The sequence below is a fragment of the Panthera tigris genome, chromosome B1 (genome assembly GCF_018350195.1).
Source record: "Panthera tigris isolate Pti1 chromosome B1, P.tigris_Pti1_mat1.1, whole genome shotgun sequence".
Lineage (NCBI taxonomy): Eukaryota > Metazoa > Chordata > Mammalia > Carnivora > Felidae > Panthera > Panthera tigris.
Window position 1 is genome coordinate 125089863 of NC_056663.1, and position 22922 is coordinate 125112784.

The following is a 22922-nucleotide window of genomic DNA, read 5'->3' on the forward strand; positions in this document are numbered from 1 at the left end:
AAAGATAATTGACTTTAATGCCAGGGATAAAGGGGAAACGAAAGGATTTGGGAGAAAGTTGGTAATATGACTAGATTGCATTTTAGAAAAACAAATAAATAAGCAAATGCAGGTAGTATGGTGTTTTGTTCCAGGCAAGAACAGATAGGTGGTCTGAGTGAGGTTGACGAGGAGCCAAATGAAAGCTGGTGGAAAAGGAAAATGGGATGGGATTTGTAAACATGTCCGAGGTACAACTGAATGACTTGAAAATGAAGTAATTGTGAGAAGTAAGGCAGAGGGGAGAATTAAACTTGATTCCTAAGTTTCTAACTTTGTTGACTTAAGAAAAAAAAAAGTTATACTTAATTTTCTATATTTGAGCTAAGAAACACAGGACAGTCAGACTGATGGTTACCAGATCAAACTTGAATGAATATCAATTACCTTGCTCATGGTAAAGACATAAAAATGCCACCTTGGACATGTTGAATTTAGAAATGCAACTTGCATATTTATGTGAGGGCATCTAGCAAGATGGCAACTTGTACTTGAGGTCTAGAGGTACAGATTTATGAGTCCTGGAACTAAGATCAGAGAAGAGAATAAGATTATGCAGGGAAAGAAAAGGAAGTCAACTGTCCTAAGTCAAACAATCACAAAAATTGAAATGTTAATTCAAATTTCAAGTCTTCGATTTGATTAAAGAGATAGCATTGCTTTTCCAACCTTTTCAGTAATTTTCCTTGATAGCCTGTAACATACAGTCTATATTGTGCTATCAAACATTGATGAAGTAGTAAGTTATCCACCTAGGATCCGTCTCACAGTTCTGAGCATTTAACATCCTTTCACTTTGAAACTTTTTTTAAAAATTTCTTCTTTTCAAGCTCATCCATTGTCTGTTCAAATCAATAATTGAGACAGAGAGATAACTACAAAAGTTCACTTTTTTCTTTATCTTAACTTAATAATCTTAAACAAAACTTACTTTTTTCCTTATAATGTCCTCTCATTTTACTTGAAGAGTGTAATATATATGTATAAAATATTATTATAATAGAAGAAATATATACACTTACATATATAGAGAGGCATATGAATTATGAGTTACTGGAAGAATATCCTTTAGAGTGCTATAAATGGAGAATTCAACATTTAGATAGATGGCTACTCACTGAATAGTGTTTTAGTTTGTTATCAGACTGAAGAGATAGCACAGTTGATGTCAGCCATATGCCGTTTCTTGTCTGACTGATTTAAAGATTGTTCTGTTGCATAATTATGATAACCTATTTGCAAATTGCTTAAAATTAGTGTTAACAGTTGGAGGGTGAGTTATGAATAACAATTTCGTTGCTTTATTAAATGTTACTAAAATATAGAACTATTGTGCTCTGTATAACTGAAAACGTGTGGTGGTTTCTTTATTGGTTCTTTTCTTATCCATCTATATTTAGAACATTAGTTAAGCGAAGGGTAATGCCAAGGACTTAGAGATTAAAGACTTTCAGTTATTTGTTGATAAACAGTTACTGTAAATTTATTCAATCTAAAATTTCAGCTCACTAATATCAATCCTAAGTTTAATGAGCGTACTCTCGCAAGCAATTTAAAAAAATTATAGTATCACCAAGTTTGAAAATCCAACCTCAGTGGTCGCTTACGGATAATTGCTACAGTAATGCTAGTCGGTAACAGGCACCCAACTTTAACTCAGGAACATCTTTTTTCAGCTAAAGACAGTCTGTCTGTTAGCTCAGTACAAATGAGTGGTAGAAATGAGTAATGGTAAGTTTAGTGATAGAAGTTAGGACATTAAAAGCTTAGATCAATGTCTGTGATTCTTCATCTTATAAATTCTGGAAAGGAAGTATGAGAAATATACTTTTGTCTATCACCAGAGAGATTTGACATTATTTTCTGTCACCAGGCAACAATTGCCTGAGGGCTTCTGCAGGCAGAATTCCTAGATTAATACTCTGTCCACTGGTAATGAGTAGTAACATATCTCTAAAATTTCATATTTATCATTGCATAATTCCTTTCATGGTAGTGGGGGGAGGGTAGCTTAGTAGAAAGAGCTCAGGCTCTGTTGTCAGGCAGAACAGAATTCAGTTTTCTGTACAGCCACATACAAGTCACGTGACCTTGGGGAACCTGCCCTCACTTACCCTTGGTTTCCTTGTCTATACGTGAAGCTCATACTTGAGTAGTTTACTATTTAAGCATGAAGAAGGCCATGTTGGTTAAGTGCCAAGTACTGGACCTGAACACAGTAGGCTCTCAACAAATGTAACGCTGTGTAATTCAAAGATTTGGAAATTCTTTCTGAGAGGGGAGTGACAGCTAAATGAATGAAAGATATTAGCCATAGCAACAAAGAATGAATATCAAATATGTAATAATGGCAGCTCTATATTATTGAAGTCATGAGTTAATTGACATGTGGTAGGCATAGTCCCTTGAGTGTATTCCTTCTTTTCCTGTCCAGGTCTACCACACTTGCTATTTTTTTATTAGAAAAACAAGTCTATCAAAGCCTTTGGTATTTTGTTCCCAAGAATATGCCTCTTCTATTTATAATTACGATTTCAGGTAAATAATTCTGAGAGAAAAAGGCAGATACTATGCAATTAATATCCTAACTTAACTCTTCCAGAAATTCAGTGGAATTAGTAATTAGAAAACCAATTGTTTTTTAAAACTGGACAATGTGTTGTTATATGCATTTGAAATACACATGGATACCCACACGGGGTGCTAAAGTCAATGTTTACATAAACTGCTGGTCCACTTCTCAGTCTATCAGCAAGATTAACATTTTTTAAAAAGGTGCATTACATTAGGTATTTTTCCATTTTCAGTCATATGAGCAACTTTATTAACCCTTTAAAAGGAAGTGCTGAAGTTGATGGACCTCCACAAGGCAATCATTCCCTAGAACTCAGTCCTTTCATGTTTCCTGTTGGAAGTCTGTGCTTATAAATGGTATTATTAAATGGTGTGTTTTAATAGGGTTTGACTATTTCATATTTGAAGGGCCTTCTTTGTGGGATCCTTAGAGGCACATTACATTACTACAGTGTTACAAGGCAGAACAAAAGTCTGCTCCTCCTTCTATGAGCCACACAAGAGCGTGTTGCATTGGAGCCCAAGAGTTACAGGCTGAATGGTTTTCAGGGACCAAACAGAGCATTTGTGGTGCAAAAGTAGACTTTCTGCATCCATGAGGGTGTCAGAAAAATCACAAAGGACAATGGGAATCCGATGTGGTGTCTCCTCCTCAGCAGACTGAGCAAGCACCCTCGGTGTCACTTTGCATTGAGGAATTGGGGACAGTGCCAAGCTCTAAGAGTGCTGAGGCCAGACATGGTTGAGTTTCCCAAGAAACCTGATAGGATAATTCCACTTTATAGGTTTTCCAAACTGAAGTTTCCAGGTGCCACTACAGTGTGTGTACAAACAACCTAAGCAACACAGGTTCTCACACTCACTTAGCATCTCTTGGTGTAACACTACGGAGACTATTTTTCTGTCCTTCTTGCCACTGAGAGGATAGCATGACTGGCAGCTGCAGAAGTCCAACATCTTTTCAACTTCCCCGAAAGCCTCAGGGCCACACCACGTGTATGATGATCAGGTAGACCATGTAAAGACTAAAACAAATAAAACTACAGTTTTCCTTCCACACACTGCCTGCCTATTAATAAAATGAATGCCCACTTTGAACTTTATGTTCTTTTGAATTACATACTCTTTTGAACAACCTGGGGATTATTTTATTCATACAATTATTCATGTAGTGCTTTTCTTCTAATGCCTTTGTCCTACTGTGATAAAAAGTAAAACTGCACGCGGTATTTGCATGCAGTCGCCCACAATGGGTGGTGTAGTTTGCTACTTTTGCAACTCCTGAGGAATGAAAAGCACAAATCAAGCTGCCAAACATAAGTGAGCAAACGAAGGTTAACAGAACAAAACCGCAATTAGCTGAATATGAGAACAGATAAACCCTCCTTTTCCTGGAGGCCCTGGAGTCCACCCCAACTTGCTTGCAAAAGCGACAGGAAACCAGGTCACAAGGCCCCAGTGTGGCCAAGAATATGCAGCTTTCTCTTAGTAGAATATTGGTAAAGAGCAACTATGAGAATCAGAAATCACATGCTCAGAGTCAACCAAAAACCAAGCAATGCAGCCTCAGGGGTCAACTCTGTGAGCAGACAAATGCAAACTCTCTTTCTAGAGAGTGCTGTCCAATAAAAAAATAATGTGACCACGTATGAAATTTTAAATTTTGAGTAGCTATATTAAAAAATAAAAAGAAATAAGCAAAAGTAACTTTAATAATTTTATAATCTAATACATCCAAAGTAGAATCATTGTAATATGCATTCAATCTTGAAGCATTTTAATAAGACATTTTACCTTTATTTGTACTAAGTCTTTAAAATCCAATATGGGGGCGCCTGGGTGGCTCAGTCGGCTAAGCATCCGACTTCGGCTCAGGTCACGATCTCACTGTCTGTGGGTTTGAGCCCCGCGTCGGGCTCTGTGCTGACGGCTCAGAGCCTGGAGCCTGTTTCAGATTCTGTGTCTCCCTCTCTCTGACCCTCCCCCATTCATGCTCTGTCTCTCTCTGTGTCAAAAATAAATAAATGTTAAAAAAAAAAAAATTTAAATCCAATATGGATTTTTCACTGACATCACTTCTCAGTTTGGACTAGCCGTGTTTTAAGTGCCCAGTAGCCATATGTGGCCAGTGGCCAATGCCTTGGATAGTTCAACTCTAAACTAAACTTTTCTTACTGATAAAAAGCTTTTGAAACGGATGCTCATTGGGTCCATTCTAACCTTAAAACTGTACCCTGTATCCTCTTGTGGACAGCAAATAAACAAATCTCAGGACTATTCTGAAAACCAGAAAAACAATAGAATAACCTTGGACTAATTTTTTTTTTTTTAATTAGGCTTACAAAAGGCAGCCTTATCGGTGCTTACCATTCTACTCGTTTTCTTCCTCTAGAATGCCATCCTCATTTCCTCTTATTATACCTGCTGTTCCAGTTGAAGCTTTGTTGTTTTTTTTTTTTTATGTGTTTAGATTTGTGCTATTTTTTAAGTTTATTGAGAGAGAGAGAGAGAGAGAGAGAGAGAGAGAGAGAGAGAGAGAATCCCAAGCAGGTCCCTCCACTTTCCCAATGCGGGGCTTGACAAGGGGCTCGACATAGGGTCCATCCCATGGGATGGAGCCCCAGGGAATTATGGACCCGTAAGATCATGACCTGAGCTGAAATCAAGAGTGGGATACTCAACCAACTGAGCCACCCAGCCACTGCTAGATTTGTGCTGTTTAATACATAACTCTAGCTATGTTGAATGACCAAGGACTTGAAATATTGCTAGTATGACTGAGGAATTGAATTCTTCATTTTATTTAATTTTAATTAATTTAAATTTAAAACTGGTATTGGATTCAGTTATTAGAAAATGTTTAGGTATGTTTGGAATGCTTTGAATGCTTGATCTTACCATAGTTACTGAACTATATACATTTTATAAATACCAAATTCAAATCAAGTAATTTCAGTGAAAATTTAGCTCTCAAATTGAGATTGCTAAATTGTAAATAAAACATACACTGGATTTCATAGGCTTAGTACAAAAAAAGAATGTGAAATATCAGCAAATTTTTATCTTGGCTATATGTTATGGTGACAATATTTTTCATATATTGGGTTAAATAAAAGATGTTATTAAAATTAATCCCATTTGTTTCTTTTTACTTTTTGTAATATGGCTACTAGAAAATTTTAAATTGCCTATGTGGTTTGCATTGTATTTGTATTGGGTAGTTCTGGCTTAGGTCTTTATACTTACCCAGGCTTTGGGAATGCCTCAGACACCTGGTCTGGAGAATAATGGCTGAGAGTTGAACACATTCCTAAAACCTACAAATCATAGCCAGTTTACAGGTGGCCCTTGGAAAAGTCAAAGGGTTTAATGAAGTGCATCATAAATAAACATTGGCAGCCATCAGAGCTGGCCTACTTTTCAACATATTGCTCTATGAAATGGTTTTGCCTGTTTTGTTTCTGTTTTTTTTCTTAATTTCATGCACTTATATTTTTAAATCAATTCGTAACTCTTACCAATGCCATGAAGTGACCTGAAATGTAGTAGTAAGTCTATAATTTGTAAACAGTTTTGAAATTGACAGTTTAAAAAAAGATACTATAAAAACATAAGTTGTTTTACTTAGATTCCGTGGGTCTAGGGGAATAAACATAGACTTATTATCTTATTGAATTTGCTTTCCAAATACCGCAGTATTCAATTGAACTACTCAGTTATGATATATTATAATTTCATACATGGCAGGTAACTAGATTTAATGTTATTTTAGACGTCAAAATGTTTTTAAATCATGAAAGGGGTATTCATATACTATGTTGAACAGGCTGTCAGCACACCAAAGGCTAATTTAGACTGTGTCTGGGTTATTTTCATGGGCCCTAATGCTTCTGTGAAAGCATCTATTCACTGTACTGTATCTGTCTTTCATCAGAATGAATCTGTCAGCCATTTCTAGAGAAGATAATGTAAAATAATTTTCTGAATATACTATTTGTATTCCTTGCTGACACAGTCTGTAAAGTTCTCCATAGACAGAAGCTGATCAATTCAAAAAGAATTTCTGAAATACCTACTATGGGCTAAATATGATAAGCCATGTAATCCATTTTCCTGAAACAACTAAAATCTGTGAGTCATTCATATTAACCTATGTAAAAAGTGTAAACATCAGAAGAAAGATAAATTAGTATAATAAATAATAATGTTCAAATGTCTGGATATAATCAGGAAGACATAATTAATCTTAATATATTCCATGGGGCACCTGGGTGGCTTAGTCGGTTGAGCATCCAACTTCAGCTCAGGTCATGATCTGCTGGTATATGAGTTCCAGCCCCACACCGGGCTCTGTGCTCACAGCTTAGAGCTTGGGCCTGCTTCAGATTCTGTGTCTTCCTCTCTCTCTGTCCCTCCCTGACTCACTCTCTGTCTCTGTCTCTCAAAAAAATAAAATAAAATAAAATAAAATAAAATAAAATAAAATAAAATAAAATAAAAATGTGTGAATATATATATAATATATATAATGTGTATATATATACATATACAATATAGATACATAATATATATATAATGTGTATATATATACATACATATATATACAATATATATATAATGTGTATATATATGTATGTATATATGTGTATATATATGTATATGTGTGTGTGTGTGTGTATATATATATATACACATTCCAGGAAGAACCAATAAGGTTTGTGAGGAGAGGAGATCAAAATTGTAGAGGATTAAGTATAGATATTTAACATGTAGAATGTTTAGAAAATCGAATATCTAAATTCAAATAAAGTGGCACAAGGCAGTGTTAAAAAGGACAGGAGAAGTGAGAAGACCTGGGTTCTAGTTCTGACCTACCATTGGCCAAAGGTATAACTTGAGGATATGTTATTCAGGTTTCTGAGCCTCAGTATTATTGTATACAAAATGGGGATGAATAAACCCTTCCGTGCCTGATCACCAAAGTCGTAGTGAAGATAGATTAGTAAGTTTGTGAAGGGTTTTCTGAACTTTAAATGACTGGTCAAATGCATGACATTATAGGAACTTAACTTCCTAAACTTAAAATTCCTTTGAAGGCTTGTAATGTTTCTCTGCTTTCTTCAGGCCCTTATAGACTGATATCATTACAAATTATACTTGCATGTAAATAGAAATGTGTTGGCATAAACTGCCTCACAAAGAAAAGTTATTATTATTTAAAAATAACAAACTCAGGGAGCCTGGGTGGCTCAGTCGGTTAAGCATCTGACTTCAGTTCAGGTCATGATCTCATGACGTGGGTTCAAGCCCCACCTGGGGCTCTGTGGTGACAGCTCAAAGCCTGGAGCCTGCTTCGGATTCTGTGTCTCCCTCTGTCTCTGCCCCTCCCTAGTGCAGTCTCTCTCTCTCTCTCTCTCTCAAAAATAAATATATATTTAAAAAAATTTAAATAACAAACTCAATGCTTATTTCTGCTGTTTAATATAACAAAAGTAAGTTTAACAATTAAAAAATACACAATTTTAACTGGATTTAAGACGATCACAGAGGGTTTTAATATGAACTACTTTGCAAATTATTTTACAATAAGGTTTCTGGCTAGCATTTTATATTAACAAAGGTCCTACCAGTAATAGCTCCTTTTTACATTTTACAATGAATTGTATGAGTAGTTCAGTATTTTATTTTTTATTTAAATGGGAGATTTTAGACTATGAAGCGATTTTGCAAGACTTAAAGAATCCAGGGGGAAAAATGTTGTCTTTGTTATTGTTGGATGCTAAGATAGTTTAGATTCTTCAAGAGGTTTAAGATAAAAGGATATAGTGATTCATCTCTTACAATAAATTTTAGGTCAGATGTAATTTGAATGTTGGTTGGTGTTTTCAACATCACGTATATTTTCTCAGTATAAAACAATGCTTACCTTGACTTCATTTCTTAAAAATTATAAACTCATACTTTTCTTTTTGAAAAGTAGGTAATTCCAGGTCTGTTTTGTGATAGGACCAGATAGTGGTTTTGTAGCACATTTGCTCCACGATATTCTGTAGAGCCAAATTTTATTTCTCCTCAAATGGAAAAAGAAAATGTTATCATTTATAGTTAGGATATATATATAAAAAAAAAAATTACTTCTCAGGAAATTCTTTAGAGTGGAGAAATTCCAAGGGGGAAGCTACTTGGAGAAAAGTTAAACCCCGGATAAGAAAGAAGATACTGCTCTGTAGATGAGCCCTGAGGCTCAGATCTCTAGAAATGACCTTATCCCAGACCGCCCAGTCTCATTATCCTGCTTGCCTTTTATTTTGTTTATTCTCAGTAACTTTTCATATGCACTGATATTTAGGCATGTGCAGTTTTAATTCTGTGTATGTTAGAGATTGATCTGTTTGGAAAGATCACTTGACATTCTAGCTCATATTTGAGCGCTGAGAAGAACACTTTTAAATGTGGTATGAGCCATTAGAAGTAGCATTGTGGAGTGAAATCTTTAAACAGTATTACGGAATAAAATTTTCAATGAGGATGTGCTTATAAAAGCAAAGTGGGCCACTAGTTCTGCTAGAAAATTAGAAGAATGAATTATTTATATTCTTTGTTTTGTTTATACTGTGCTGTGCTCGATAAAGAATTTGGCAATGCTTAGAAAAATACATAAGCCACAATGGATAAGATAAATCACTGAGGAAGTTAGGAGGGCAGGAAAATCATCAAGGCAATGATGATAATGAATTTATGATAATGATGGCATGTTTATTCAGTGGGTACTCAATGCCAGGATCTGTTGTAAGCACTGTCCATTTAGAAGCTCAGTTAATCCTCATAGTAACCTTAGTAGTTAGAACAGCTTACAGATGAAGAGAAAGCACTAAGATACATGTCCCAAGTCACAGTGCTAAACCCGTGTTGGAAACCTGCCCCTAGACTCCCGGTCACTGAGCTCCATTAACCTTCTCCATAAAACCAGCATGTGGATTGACTTCGTTTTTACAAGTACTGCAGGTTTGGTTCTAAGCCTTTCAGCATCTAAACCGAGGCTGCAAATACAGTCATAGTGACTATTGGTTAAAAATATCAGTCATCCCGGGGAATTAAGAAGCGGAATACTTGGTAGACATGCTTAAAACTACCTCACTGCACCGTATACTGAATCATACTGAGACTTAAATAATGCCCTTATGCCAATAACACAGTGTAACTCTTGAACGTATCCACACCTCTGAACGTCAGCACATTAGTCAGAGCCAGGGAAGCATGATTGTACTTGGCCAGCTCAACTGAGAGCTAAATCTTTCAGCCTCCAGACATTGGGCATTTTGCGACATGCAGGCCAGAGGGTACTTAAGAAAGTTTCACGTCGTGGGTTAGGACTGCAGCAGCAGGTCGGACTGGGAACAACAGAGACGGGTAATTTCGAACATGCAGCAAGCTAGTGGCAGTCTTAGTAAGCTGATAAATACGGATGTGGATGTATATGGACTTGTCATCCCAATACTTTATTGCAAGAGTTTGGCCAGCATGATTCAAATGCCAGGTTACAGGTTGCTTCTTTCAACCGAGCGAGGTTTCACATCTAATAAAGTAGAGCAATCAACCCAAGCCCGGGGCTGAAGCTCTCTTGTCCTGTGAAGGAGAGGTGGCCCGGTCTGAGTTTGCCTCCGGGCTCACTTAGAGTGGCAGGGGGAGCTGTGGCTGTTATTTCACCAGAAAAGAAAAGCAGCATCTCCCTGAAGATCTCACATTTGTTGTTGGTGGTGTGTGTAGTTGTAACTGAACAATGAACTAAGTACCTTGGCACTGCTTCAGAAGGGGCATTATATCAAAGAACTAGTTTTTTTTCTCTCTCTCTTTTATAACTGAGAACAAGAGAGAAGCAAAACCTCTTTTGTCCAGTGCCTATTAATCACCATCAAAACATGCAGCTGTCGGCTTAATTTGGATACTAATTTACTTATAGTTTGATTTTACCACTTAAAATGAAGTATTATCGCTGAGGCAACAGTGTGAAAGTACGTTGTTGTCAACGACCTTGGAGTCCCAAAAGCTCCACTTGTTTTGCCAAATAATGAATCTGATGTTCAATGAATCTCCCACTGCCCAGAGACCTTTGTAATCCCGAGACACAACATTTTATGTTTACAGATGCTTGATTTAGTGGTGCCTCTGCCAGCTGATCGCTAACAAATGGTAGCACAGCCAAGGAAGACCAGTGAGATTTGCATCTGGCTTGTGGAATGGTAAACCTGTGGTGCCGGCAGTCTGTCACAGACTCTCCTTAAAAACTCAAATATAGTGGCCAATAACCAGTTCATTACAAAATGCACCAGCCAAGAACTATTAGGAAGACTGAAAATACCTGTTGGTGCAAGTGTTTGGCTGGCCCTCTCTACCAGCTGACAGGGGTGTATGGTTGAGCTAGGGTTTCTGTGTATTACTCAGGGGGATGACATTTTCATAAGCCATGGTGTGGATGGCGCCCCCTAGAGTTGTGTGACATGGTAGCTCTGCATTTTATATAGTCCACAGTTTTCACCTTTTTTACAGTAACCTATTCTTGTTTAACATATGTTTGTGTCCTTACTTGCCTGTCAACTCCTACAGAGCTAGTTTTATTTTCTTATTTTTCATATTGCCCAACTGTGGCAGAGTGCCCATGGCATAGGAAACGTTTTTTTTAAGCTTAGTCATTTAATTGAATGAAAGTGAAAATATATTTTGTAAAGCCAAGAATTTTTGCTTGTATATTTAAACAAAAAGGAACTTTTTACAAGTATGATTCATATTGGTATGTCAGCTCAGACTTCACCCTGTAATGTAGTGAGGACTCATCAGGAGACAAGTGAAAGAAGACCAAATCAAACATGTTTAAGGTTGAAAGAAAAAACTGAATTTAGTGGTTCACGTAGCAGAAATCCCAGAGTTAGATGCATCTGACTTCAGCTGCCACCAGATCCACTGACCCTAAAGATGACCTTAAGGGATTTTCGCTGCATCTCTCAGTTCTGCCTTTCTCCGTGTTGGTTTCATTCAAGCTTGCTTTTTCCATCCCACATCAAGGTCACCACTAACAATGCCATACTAGCAAACAGTCCTTTAAGCAATCGTTTTCTTTCCGTACAGCAAAATCCAAGATTCCATCTTGATGACAAGCCTCAAGTCGGGGGCTTGCTTACCTGGGACCAGTAGCTGTGGTCCCAGGATTGGGATCTCTGATGTGCTGGATGGGAAGTGAATGGGAAACTGAACCATAAGGCCTGAGAGTGTAGGAAACGTTTCTGTCACAAAACAAGAAGAAATGGATAATGAGCAAAGAAATGTTTCTACCACATTATCCTCCATTTAACAGGTGATGAAAGTAAGATTCCGAGAGGACATTGTCTTGACAATGTGAGTCTACTGGTACTGAATCCGGTATGTTTTGCATATGACCTTTCACTTATGCAGTCATTCCTGTAACGTATCAGGTTGATAGGTAATCAACGGTAAGGATTTTGTTTTTAGACCTGTAGCATAGGAATTTGAGAAGACAGAAGAACTGGAAGCAGCAAATGTGTAAATTGAACATAAGAGTCATGAGAATATTTTCTTGAGTCTTTAGTTCAGTTGGATTCAACATGATTTCCCAATTTATGAAAAAAGGCAGCTTGATTTTCCCGACAGATCATGCAAGTGGAAGTTTTCCCTAAAGTACTGGCAGTGATTTCAATAGAAACAATCAAGTGCGGATAGCTTCATTTCTCTGTTCTCCTGACTATTGAAAGGATTTATTTGCTTTGATATGGATGTGGTTCTGGTTTTGGTGAGAGTGAAGTGGCACTTTGGCCTGAGGGATGTGTATGTGTTCTAGAGAATCGCAGGCATTGGATCCGACCACAGCCCACACTGCCTTGGAGCCATTTTCATAAATACTGCATGATTCTGCGTCCACATTTGCACAAAACAGCATGTCATTGATGACCACATTTATGTGAGTTTAGTTTTGTTTACTTTTTGATTCACTTTTTATACCAGTCAGCCTGGAAGGTATGAAAAGGATAACGATTTCTCAAGAACTTGAGTTGAACCCATACAGAGGAAGAGGGAGTTAGGGGTCTGCCTTGAAATCAACCTGCTTATTTAAGTAGATTTAAAGAAAAACAGAGCATGAAAACAACAAATCAGCCTGACTTATCTAAGAGGAATGGATAAAATAGTCCCTGCAGGAGGAAACGTGTAACCCAATCCAGTAGTTTATCACATCTTCATGAAGCGCTGAAATAGCTCTATGAATTTATATTGTTTCCGAAAGCTATGTGAGCCGTGATGTCTTGCCCTGCCCCACTGTGAACCCTGAAATCAATCCATTGCTCTCTCAAACTTTGGGAAAATGATATGCTGCTAATGTCAATGAACTAGCTGCATTCACAGAATGGTTTTTCACTCCCTGAGTTTACTGAAGTGGAACACAGAGAGGATATGCCTTCCTGAGAATAACCACATGTGCTCAAAGACTTAGATTTTCCAGGCATGAGTGCATTGCTGATAAAACACCTCCTTAACATGAGGAAACCTTGTTATTCTTCCTTTCCGCAAATCATTTGCCTCCTTTATATTTGTAAAGATTGTCAACTCTTATTTCTTTTTCTGAGGTCTGATAGAACAGAGGCCTTGAACAAAGGAAAATGGATACTGTTCAAAGAATCTACCTCCTGTAACAAAAAAGGCCAGAGCTGTCTCCTCAGAGCCTCTATCTTCCTACAAATCACCCTCCCTTGCCTCAGTTTACATTAGTTCATGATCATTATTTATATGATATTCTGAAGAAGCACTTTATAGGTGGGTAAAATGCAAGTTAAGATATTTCTGACTTGAGAATAACAGCTAGAAGCTAAATTTTGCAGCCAAGTTGCGCTACATATCTTAAAGTATTTTTCTTACATATTTTTACAAATTGTCTTAGCTTGTTACTACTATTTGACAATAAATTTAACAGTGCTAATACATTATTCTGTAGCAGTTAACAATTTTCAGGTTGCTTACACATATTCTGTGCCTATTGTGTTTTATTATTCCTCTCTATGTAGTGGACGATGATTTGCTAAGTCTGTTTCCTTTAACATAGACAATAGTTTTTACAGGTGACTTAAAGCAGTTACATATGTTCGTTGACTAAACTAGAAAGTAAACCAATTAAAAGCATTAAGAACATATCATTGTGGGGGCGCCTGCGTGGCTCAGTTGGTTAAGCGTCCGACTTCGGCTCGGGTCATGATCTCACGGTTTGTGGGTTCAAGCCCCGCGCTGGGCTCTGTGCTGACGGCTGAAAGCCTGGAGCCTGCTTCGGATTCTGTGTCTCCCTCTCTCTCTGCCTCTCCCCTACTCACACTCTGTCTCTCTGTCTCTCAAAAATAAATAAATGTAAAGAAAAAAAATTAAAAAAAAAGAACATATCATTGTGATATATGAAGAGACTAACAGATACAGTATGTATACAATTATATTGAAAAAGTAGCATTTGTTTATTTCTCATTTTGACCTGTAACTAATAAATAGATGTTGGTGCCTTCTTGAGAAGCTGCACAGAGCTGATTATTCATCAGGTGATTCTCTAAGTGTGTGTTGAATGTTAGGCAAAGGAAATTTCTGCTACTTATGAGCTGTGTAGACCTGGGCTAGCTAGTTGACTTCTTTGTGCCTCTGCTTTTTCATCTTTACAATGGAGACAACAATATTATCCATGGTGTTGGGAGACTTACATGAGGGACTAAGTCTAACGTACTTACTGGGGTACCTGGCCTTTGTAAGTGCCTTATAAGAATTTGTTATTTTTATGGTTGTTTTGATGTTGTTACTAACAAGAATGCCGTAAGGGAATCATGGACAGTGATTTGACGAGTCAAAGTTTTCACATTGTGAGAGGCCACACCACTTAAAAGGCACTCAGGCTTACAAAACCCGAAGTACCTGGATTCTTGTCCCAGCTCTCCCATTCACAGATGGATGGTCTTGGGAAAGCCACTCAAACTTTCAAAATCCATGTTTTGTCTATGAGAAACATAAGGAGCTTATTATAAAAGTTATATCCTGTAGGGTAGCTAAAAAATGAGATCATTAAATAACTTAGAAAATAGTTCCATAAAGGAAACTGCCTTTCCATCTTAGACACAGTGTCTGGCTTTAAGCAAGTGATGCTGGAACCCATCATTAAATCTCATTCAGTCCTTTGCCCTAGAGCTGAGTGCCCTGGATCAACAACAAATGGTATGTGTCTGATCTTTATATTTTTAAACAAAATAAAAGTAATATTTTTTGTTTATTTGTAAAATGTATAAGAAGGTTTAAACTAATTCACTACTTGGCAAGTTTTAACTTGATCTTAGTGGAGAAAATACTTTAGCAGTGCTGTATTTCCAGTCTTATCTCCTTCATTCCTTTGATCTTCACTTTTGTTTTCGTCTAAATACATAACAATATTAACAGTGCTGCTTAATTCTGAGGTCCAGTAGGATTCCCAAAACAAACTTACTGGGAGTAAGTTCAACCATACTGGTGAGTTAATCCTTTTCCTCTTTGGTTGAAGAATTTAGTTATAGACCCCAAATAAAAGTACTTCCAAATAAAGTAGTACATTTTTTTTTTAAGCTTAACTCTCTTTAAATGAGACCAGAGTCTTAGGAACTTTTGTTTACTGGTAAACTTCTAAAAGTTTTGAAACATTTGTCATATTTCAAAATCTAGTCTTTATCTGAAACATCAAGGTAGATTTAGGTCTTGAAAGAGTTTTTATTTTATAAAAATAGCTTACCTCTTTCAACTTCATGTAAAGATGGCAGGCTAGGCTAAAGTGACAAAGAATGCCTTCAGGGGAACTTTGAATGAATAACTTTGAAGGAAAACTATTTTCACCAAAGACTTGTCCAGATTTAATTAGTTATGGGGGTTAAAGGCAGAGAGAAAAGGCCAGGAGCCTAAAGGGATTTTAGGAGTAAAGTGTCAAGGAGAAGTGAGGTCTCACATGGAGAAGGAAGTGTTGCTACTTTAAGGTTTAATAATTTTGTGACCCAGTGTCAAGTGTTGTGATTTCCAGTGGCAGGGGAGGTGAAAAAGGGAAACATTAACCAACCCTGTACCTTGCTGGAGGTGATTCATACCCGTACTCTCTTCTTCAGTGTACTGGGTATAATAGCTTTCCAAACAGTAAATTTTGGAAGAATGTCATTTGCTCCATCAAAAGGGATAAAAAGTAGGGATATTGGCTCATAATCAGTACCCTCACACAAGAAGTGAATTAATCCTTTCCTGGTGAAGTGATGAAATGTGAAATGATATCACGTGCCATTTGGAAACTATAATTTTTATAAAGAACGCACACCCGCGTGCACACATGCACAGACACACAGATCCAGAATTCAATTATCTGAGCTAAAGATAACAATGATAGTACTAAAGTCTGTGATGCTTGTTTGCGTTTTAAAACACGTGCAGAAATTTTGGTGTCATGCAGACATTACCAGAACCATAAATGTGCAGTGGTTTTTAGTTGTTGTTGTTTTTATTTTTAACATTGGATGTTAACTTAGCCTAAACATTATAGGTCAGTAGTTGGAGCATAGTTGGCATATGATAGCCCCAACTTTGGTAAGGCAGAGAATTTACTATAAAAAGCCGCAGTCAACACAAAAGACATGGAGCATGAGTCCATATATATTTTTAATATATATATCCACACACATTTGCACGTACATAAATAACTGCATGAAGAAAGGTCCAGAACAAAACACACTAGTGTCAACAGTTGCTAGAATTGGGGAGTGGGAAGGAGCTTGAGGAGTGAATTTCCAGTTTTTTTACGTTTCTCTATTATAGAATTTTAGCAATTGGAATAAATAAAATTTTAAATACGTAATTTTTAATAAAACGGTAGCTCAAAAATAAGAAGATAAAATAAGTTATCAGGTGAATTAGAAGGAGGTATTGGAATGGTGCTACAGAGCTTACATAATCAGAAAATATATGCCAGAGCCATGAAATCTTGATATTGGCCTGGGATGTCTACTCCTGCCAATTAATAGCCATGCAGTCTTAGACAAGTTGCTCAAACTGTCTGGGCCTCAGTTTCCTCTTCTATAAAATGAGACACTTGAACCAAAACTGTATGTGGATATTTAATTATGTGGCAAATTACTTCTCTATAGCCACAAGTGATACTCACCCATGTTTTCCCCACCCCCTGGTTCTGGTATAGCCACCCAGCCAGCGAGAGAGGGCACAAAGAAATGAATTCTCTCTGTATTTTCCCCCACCTCTGTACCCCTGGCCTCCCTCCCACAGTCCTGAACACAGTCATGATGGAAGCATAGACTTCTCGCCTAGAAGACGTCTAGAGTGCTCTCACTCTCGAAGCCCTGCTGTTTATGTGTACGGTGTACTCACACCTTGGATTTTTGTTCACACTGTACAGACCTACCTATCAACCTACCTCCCTACCCACACTTACAAAAAACAATAAATCATCGGGAAAGTGACAAGGACCAACACCTGGTTCCCGACCTGGTGTTCCTTTCACCACCTCCTGATGGCTCTTCCAACTCAGGGCCTGAAAGTGAACGTGTTTTGAGAAGTGATAAAGTAACTGGTGTTTTTATGTAGGGAGATTAGGAATGAGAAAGCAAATTCTGAAATTGCATTTATAAATTATGTCCAGTTTTAAAAGAGGAAAACTACAGTGAGACAAAACTATTTTCTCTACCCACAAGAAAGAATGCAGACTCTTAAGGGAACACTGGTACAAATTCTAAAATTTTTTTTTTTTTAACAAAGCAGGAAATAGAAGAGTGTTCACTTCTACACTTATATGTTTGAAAAAATCTAGAAACTTACAGTTTTAGGAATTTCTGTACCTTTTCATCAGTTTACTCAACAAATACGGTCTTTTAGTCCTGCTATGTACCAAATATGACTGGGTGCTACAGATTCATGAAAGAATTACACATAATTGTATTTAAATAACGCTCTGTGTAATGGGGCACAGAAAAGGTCAGTGTGATCTATCACTGTGCATTAAATGCAATGCTATGGCAATGCATATTGTGCAGTGTTAACACAGGGAGAAGGCAACAAGCCCATACCAAAAGGGTCTAGAATGGCCTCCTGGAGAGGATAAAGCTTAAGGTGAACTAAGAAAAACTAATGTTTACTAGGCACAGGAAAGAAAGGACACTTCAGGAAGACAGATCAGAGAGTGACTAGTGCTCAAGGGCGTTTAGGAGAATTAGACAAGCTTAGTATCCACAACAATAATACAACAAGAAAATAATACAAATAGTTACCATATGTGAAGATCTTATATGTGGTCAGCTCTATGCAAAATCATTCCTATTGCCTTATTTCATGTACCCCACACACTATCACCACATCTCTTTGCCTATATCCATTTGATAGACACAGAAACTGAGATTAGGTAAAATGCCAAAAATCATACACCTAGTAAAAAGTGGTGCTGAGATTCAAATCCAAATCTGTGGGGTCCCAAAGTCTATTTTCATAGCAATTACCGAATTCATAATTATGATAACCCAAAGTCCATGTGTTTTTCCCTGGATACAGAAAGCCCTGCACCCATTTATTCAAAAATTGTATATTCAGTTCCCAAGAGTGTAATAAGCACCACGTGTACAATGATGAATAACATCCAGTTAGTAGTCCCAAAGTTAATTTAAAATGCAGTGTTAGAAATAAATATTTCTCCCCAATAAAGTTGATGGTAGGGTTATGGGAGAGGTGTGTTCTAAGCTGGCAGAAGTAGGAAAGACACAGAAAACTTCCTGGAAGAAATTATGGTTGAGTAGAGCTTAGAGGCTGAGGAGGAGCAGGTAACATAAGAGAGGGGAGTCACTGAAGCAGAAGGTGTAGAAACCGCATGTTGTGTCCAGATGACAGTAGATGGTCTGTGTTTTTATAATGTAGAGGGCAAGGGATGGAGTATTGAGAAAGGAAGGTGGAATGGTGGGCACACATTAGATCATGGAGGAGCTTGTATACCATGTTCATGAGCTTGGATTTGTCTTAAAGGAAACAGAGAAGTGACTTAGATCTTGCCTTTCAGTGGTAGGCCAAGGATACCAACTATGAGACTTTGAAATGTTCTAGCAAGAAATAGTGATGGCAGTGGAATCAGAGATAGAAAAAGAGACAGATGAAAGAAACATGTAGGCCATAAAATCAGTAGGACTCGATCATTTTTATGTTGGCAGTGAGAAAGAGAAAGAGTCAAAGACAATTCTTAGTTTTGTAGCTTGGGGAAATCCTAGGAAAGATAGAGATTTCCTAACATTTTTTTAAATGTTTATTTATTTTTGAGAGAGAGACAGAGACAGAGCGTGACCAAGGGAGGGGCAGAGAGAAAGGGAGACAGACTCTGAAGCAGGCTGCAGGCTCTGAGCTGTCAGCACAGAGCCTGATGTGGGGCTCAAACTCACGAATCATTAGATCATGACCTGAGCCAAAGTTGGATGCTTAACCGAATGAGCCACCCAGGTGCCCCGAGATTTCCTAACTTTGAAGCTTCCTATATTCATGAACTTCATTATCTATGGAGTACTGTGTATATTCGGTGTATTATTAATTATTTCACTAAATTTAAGGGATATGTTCTTCATTCCAAAGTCACTAAAAAGAATTTCTAATTTGCATGAGAAATATAGATTTTTTTTTTTTAATTTTTTTTTCAACGTTTTTTTTTTAATTTATTTTTGGGACAGAGAGAGAGACAGAGCATGAACGGGGGAGGGGCAGAGAGAGAGGGAGACACAGAATCGGAAACAGGCTCCAGGCTCCGAGCCATCAGCCCAGAGCCTGACGCGGGGCTCGAACTCACAGACCGCGAGATCGTGACCTGGCTGAAGTCGGACGCTCAACCGACTGCGCCACCCAGGCGCCCCGAGAAATATAGATTTTTAATGGTTATGTTTTAAAAATATAAAGTATGTGTTATCAGCGATAACTTTTATTTTAGGTCTTAATTTTATGGCTGAACAATGTATGCATATTGCCATAGATTTTATTTTCATAGTTTCCAATATTTTGAATTTAATTCTTATTCTTTTTTTTCCTCAAGTTTATTTGAGAGAGAGTATGTGTGCGAACAGGGGAGGGACAGAGAGAAAAGGAGAGAGAATCCTAAGCACACTCCACACTGTCAGTGCAGAGCCAGATGGGGGACTCCATCTCACGAACCGTGAGATCGTGACCTGAGCCGAAATCAGGGGTTGGAGCCTTAACCAACTGAGCCACCAAGGCACTCCTGTTTAATTCTTATTCTTAATTTGGTGACATTTGTCTTCTTTGCTATCTCAGCCTGACACTCTGATATGTTTAGTTTCCCTTACATGTGAATTCTGAATGCTTACAAAATATTTTTGTGTGTATGAAACAAAATGAGTACACTTGTTAAATTTCTGGAAGTTGGGTTATGGGTGTTTAGGTTCTTTGCTCTATCATTTTTCATATACTTGAAAATATCCATCATAGTTAAAAAACATATATAGATTTTTTGATAAGTGTATAGATATAGACAGATTACATGTAGATAATTTGAATTATCATAATACTTTACTATGGAGAAGTAATTAATATTTTTCATAGTTCTCGAAGCAAGGAATCAATTTTAGGTGTGTTCACTTCAACTGAGTAAAATTTTAGAGCCTACTAGATATATGGTGGAGCTGGGCTATAATAAGGAATACAGAAATTACTGGCACTCACAAATCGCGTTCAAGGATTTGTACAATTGAACACTAAGGAATGGCTATCTCTGGAAGGACTAAGAATAGATCTTTCAGTGGTATTGAGATAGGCATTGAAGAGTCAGTAGGGAATAAGACATCATGTGCACAGCAATACGTGCACGTGGGGAAAAAATTTAAAAACCTACCTTAGTGTGGAATATAGAATCACCAATTTTAGCTGTGGGGGAATGGTGGTAAATAAGCTGAAAATTGAGTGAAGCTTTGGCCTTTTTCTGTTGAACACAATGTTTCCAGCAGAAGCTATTGTGATTCCACCTTCCATTTAGATGCGGTATAGCTGGAATTGAGAGAGGAAGGTCAGGAGCAAGTCCAGAGCAAGGCAAGTCAGTAACATTACTCTTGTAATAATTCATATGAATATAGTAAGGACTTAAATTTGAGCAGTGATAGTGAAAAGGAGAATAAGGATGGATGGTAAGAGAGACAATATAGAGCTGATATTCATTGTACATGTAGATGAATTGGACCTGATGGGGAGATGGGACGCCAAGCTTCTGACTGTTAGAATGATATGGTAGTCAGAAATAAGGAGTTGAGTCAAAAAGAGAAGCTGGTTTTAGAGGGAAGATGTTTATCTGATGTTGATGCTGAGGGTAGAGTGTTGAACAAAACAGATAAAATTTCTAATCCCATAAAGCTTTGACTTTTGTAGTGGGGGAAAAGAAAAGAGGCAACTAACTGAATAAACAAGCTAATTTGAGAGTGATGGGTGGTAAGAAGAAATCAAATAGAATGATGTGTTCTTGAAGAGACACATCAAGAGTTTGAGAGATTGGGTAGTCAAGAATCTCTTTGGCAGAAAATACTGAGACAAAACCTAAATGGCAAGAGGGAGAGAGAGCTTTTCTAAATGAAGAGCTTGTGCAAATGCTCTAGGGTAGGACTGAGTTTGGTGTGTTCAGAGATACAAATACCAGTCTGTCTGTCTCGAGAATGGTGAGGAAAGGACATGAGGACAAGAAATGAGACAGAGAGGCCACCAGCAATCAGTTTGGGTGGGTCCTCATTGGCCTTGGCAAAGAGTCTGATTTCATTCTTGGTCAATACAAAGGCATCAAAGGATTTTAAGAAGCAAGGGGGTGGAGTGGAAGATTGTGTGTGTGACATGATCTGATAATTGAAGCCAGAGTTGTGGATGAGATGCCCAAGGGAGAGACTAAAGGAGAGAAACTTGGTAAGTTTCTGACTGCACTCAAACAGCAAAGCAGAAGGAGAAAGGTCAAAGAGGTAGGATGGGAAGCAATCTAGTGCTAATGTGCAGTCCCCAAGAGAGGAGAAAGTTTCAAAAAGGAGGGAGTTGTGTAATGAAGTCAAGCACCAAATGAGGCCAGGAAGTTGAAGAGGCACAATAATTAGATATATCATTTTCCACACACAAAATGTTTTAGATTCAACTTTGATTATTTAGTGAGGGAATATATTTAGCCCAAGGCTGTTGCACCTCATGATGTATGACATAAATACTTGCATAGAAGATAGATCTAATTTTTTTTTTAATATGGGGAGTGGATCTGTACTTATGAATGCCAAGGGACCACCTGTCAAATACATGTATTTCTGTTGTATTTTGTGTAAGGACTTCTTCCCATTATTTCTGTTGATAGAGTAATTTCTATATTCTCCTATCTTATCATATAGGAACTTTTTACAGGACAATTCAAATGGAAAGGAAATGACAACCTAAAATCCTGTTGTCCATGCCAGGCACTGGACTAGGTATCAGTTATGCAGAAACGAATTAAGATAAGCACTTTCCTAAAGCTCTGAACTTGCTTTCTAGTGGGGAAGAAATAATAAACAAGAAAAGTAGAGAGCGATGGGAGATGATATCAGAGGCTGAGGTCCAGGATTTGGAGGTGAGAGGGCCTTCAGAAGAAGGGATGTCTGATGTCTGAAGAATGAGCAAGAGGTATGAAACCATGGCAATGTTGTGGGAAGTGTGATGGCCAGTTTGGTGTGTCAACTTGGAAAAGCTGTGGTCCCTGGTTATTCAGTCAAACACTCACCTAGGCATTGCGTGCCCTTCCTTCCTACCTTCTTTCCTTCCTTCCATCCGTTCCCAGAAGTGGCATCATTCTATGCAGATTGGCCAAAAACTTGCTTTACTTGCTTAACTAACTAATGGATGCCCTTCTAATTTAATACAGACAAATATGCTTCTTATTTTAATTGGAAAAACAGTTTTCTCTTAGAAGGATATATCATAAATAATTATTTAACCATTCCTCAGTTGATTGTTAGTTGTTCTCATTCAAATAATTCTCATCGAATAGTTAATTCCAGCTGCTTTTGTTGAAATATATCATGTATTTTTTAAAAATTCTTTTAAACATTTATTCATTTTTTGAGAGACAGAGCGTGAATGCGGGAGAGACAGAGAGGGAGACACAGAATCCAAAGCAAGCTCTAGGCTCTGAGCTGCCAGCACAGAGCCCAACATGGGGCTCAAACCCACGAACTGCGAGATCATGACCTGAGCCTCAGGCACATGCTTAACTGACTGAGCCATCCAGGTGCCCG

The 22922-nt window shown here is 37.6% G+C and overlaps 1 protein-coding gene across 1 annotated transcript in view; it reads left to right on the forward strand.

Annotated features, from left to right (window-relative positions):
• The window catches only part of UNC5C (unc-5 netrin receptor C), a 305644-nt gene that overhangs the window by 122974 nt on the left and 159748 nt on the right, over positions 1-22922 (forward strand). Inside the window, exon 2 of the mRNA XM_015542240.2 lies at positions 9921-10023. Coding sequence (XP_015397726.1) covers positions 9921-10023 — 103 coding nt within the window. The remainder of the gene's footprint in view (positions 1-9920; positions 10024-22922) is intronic.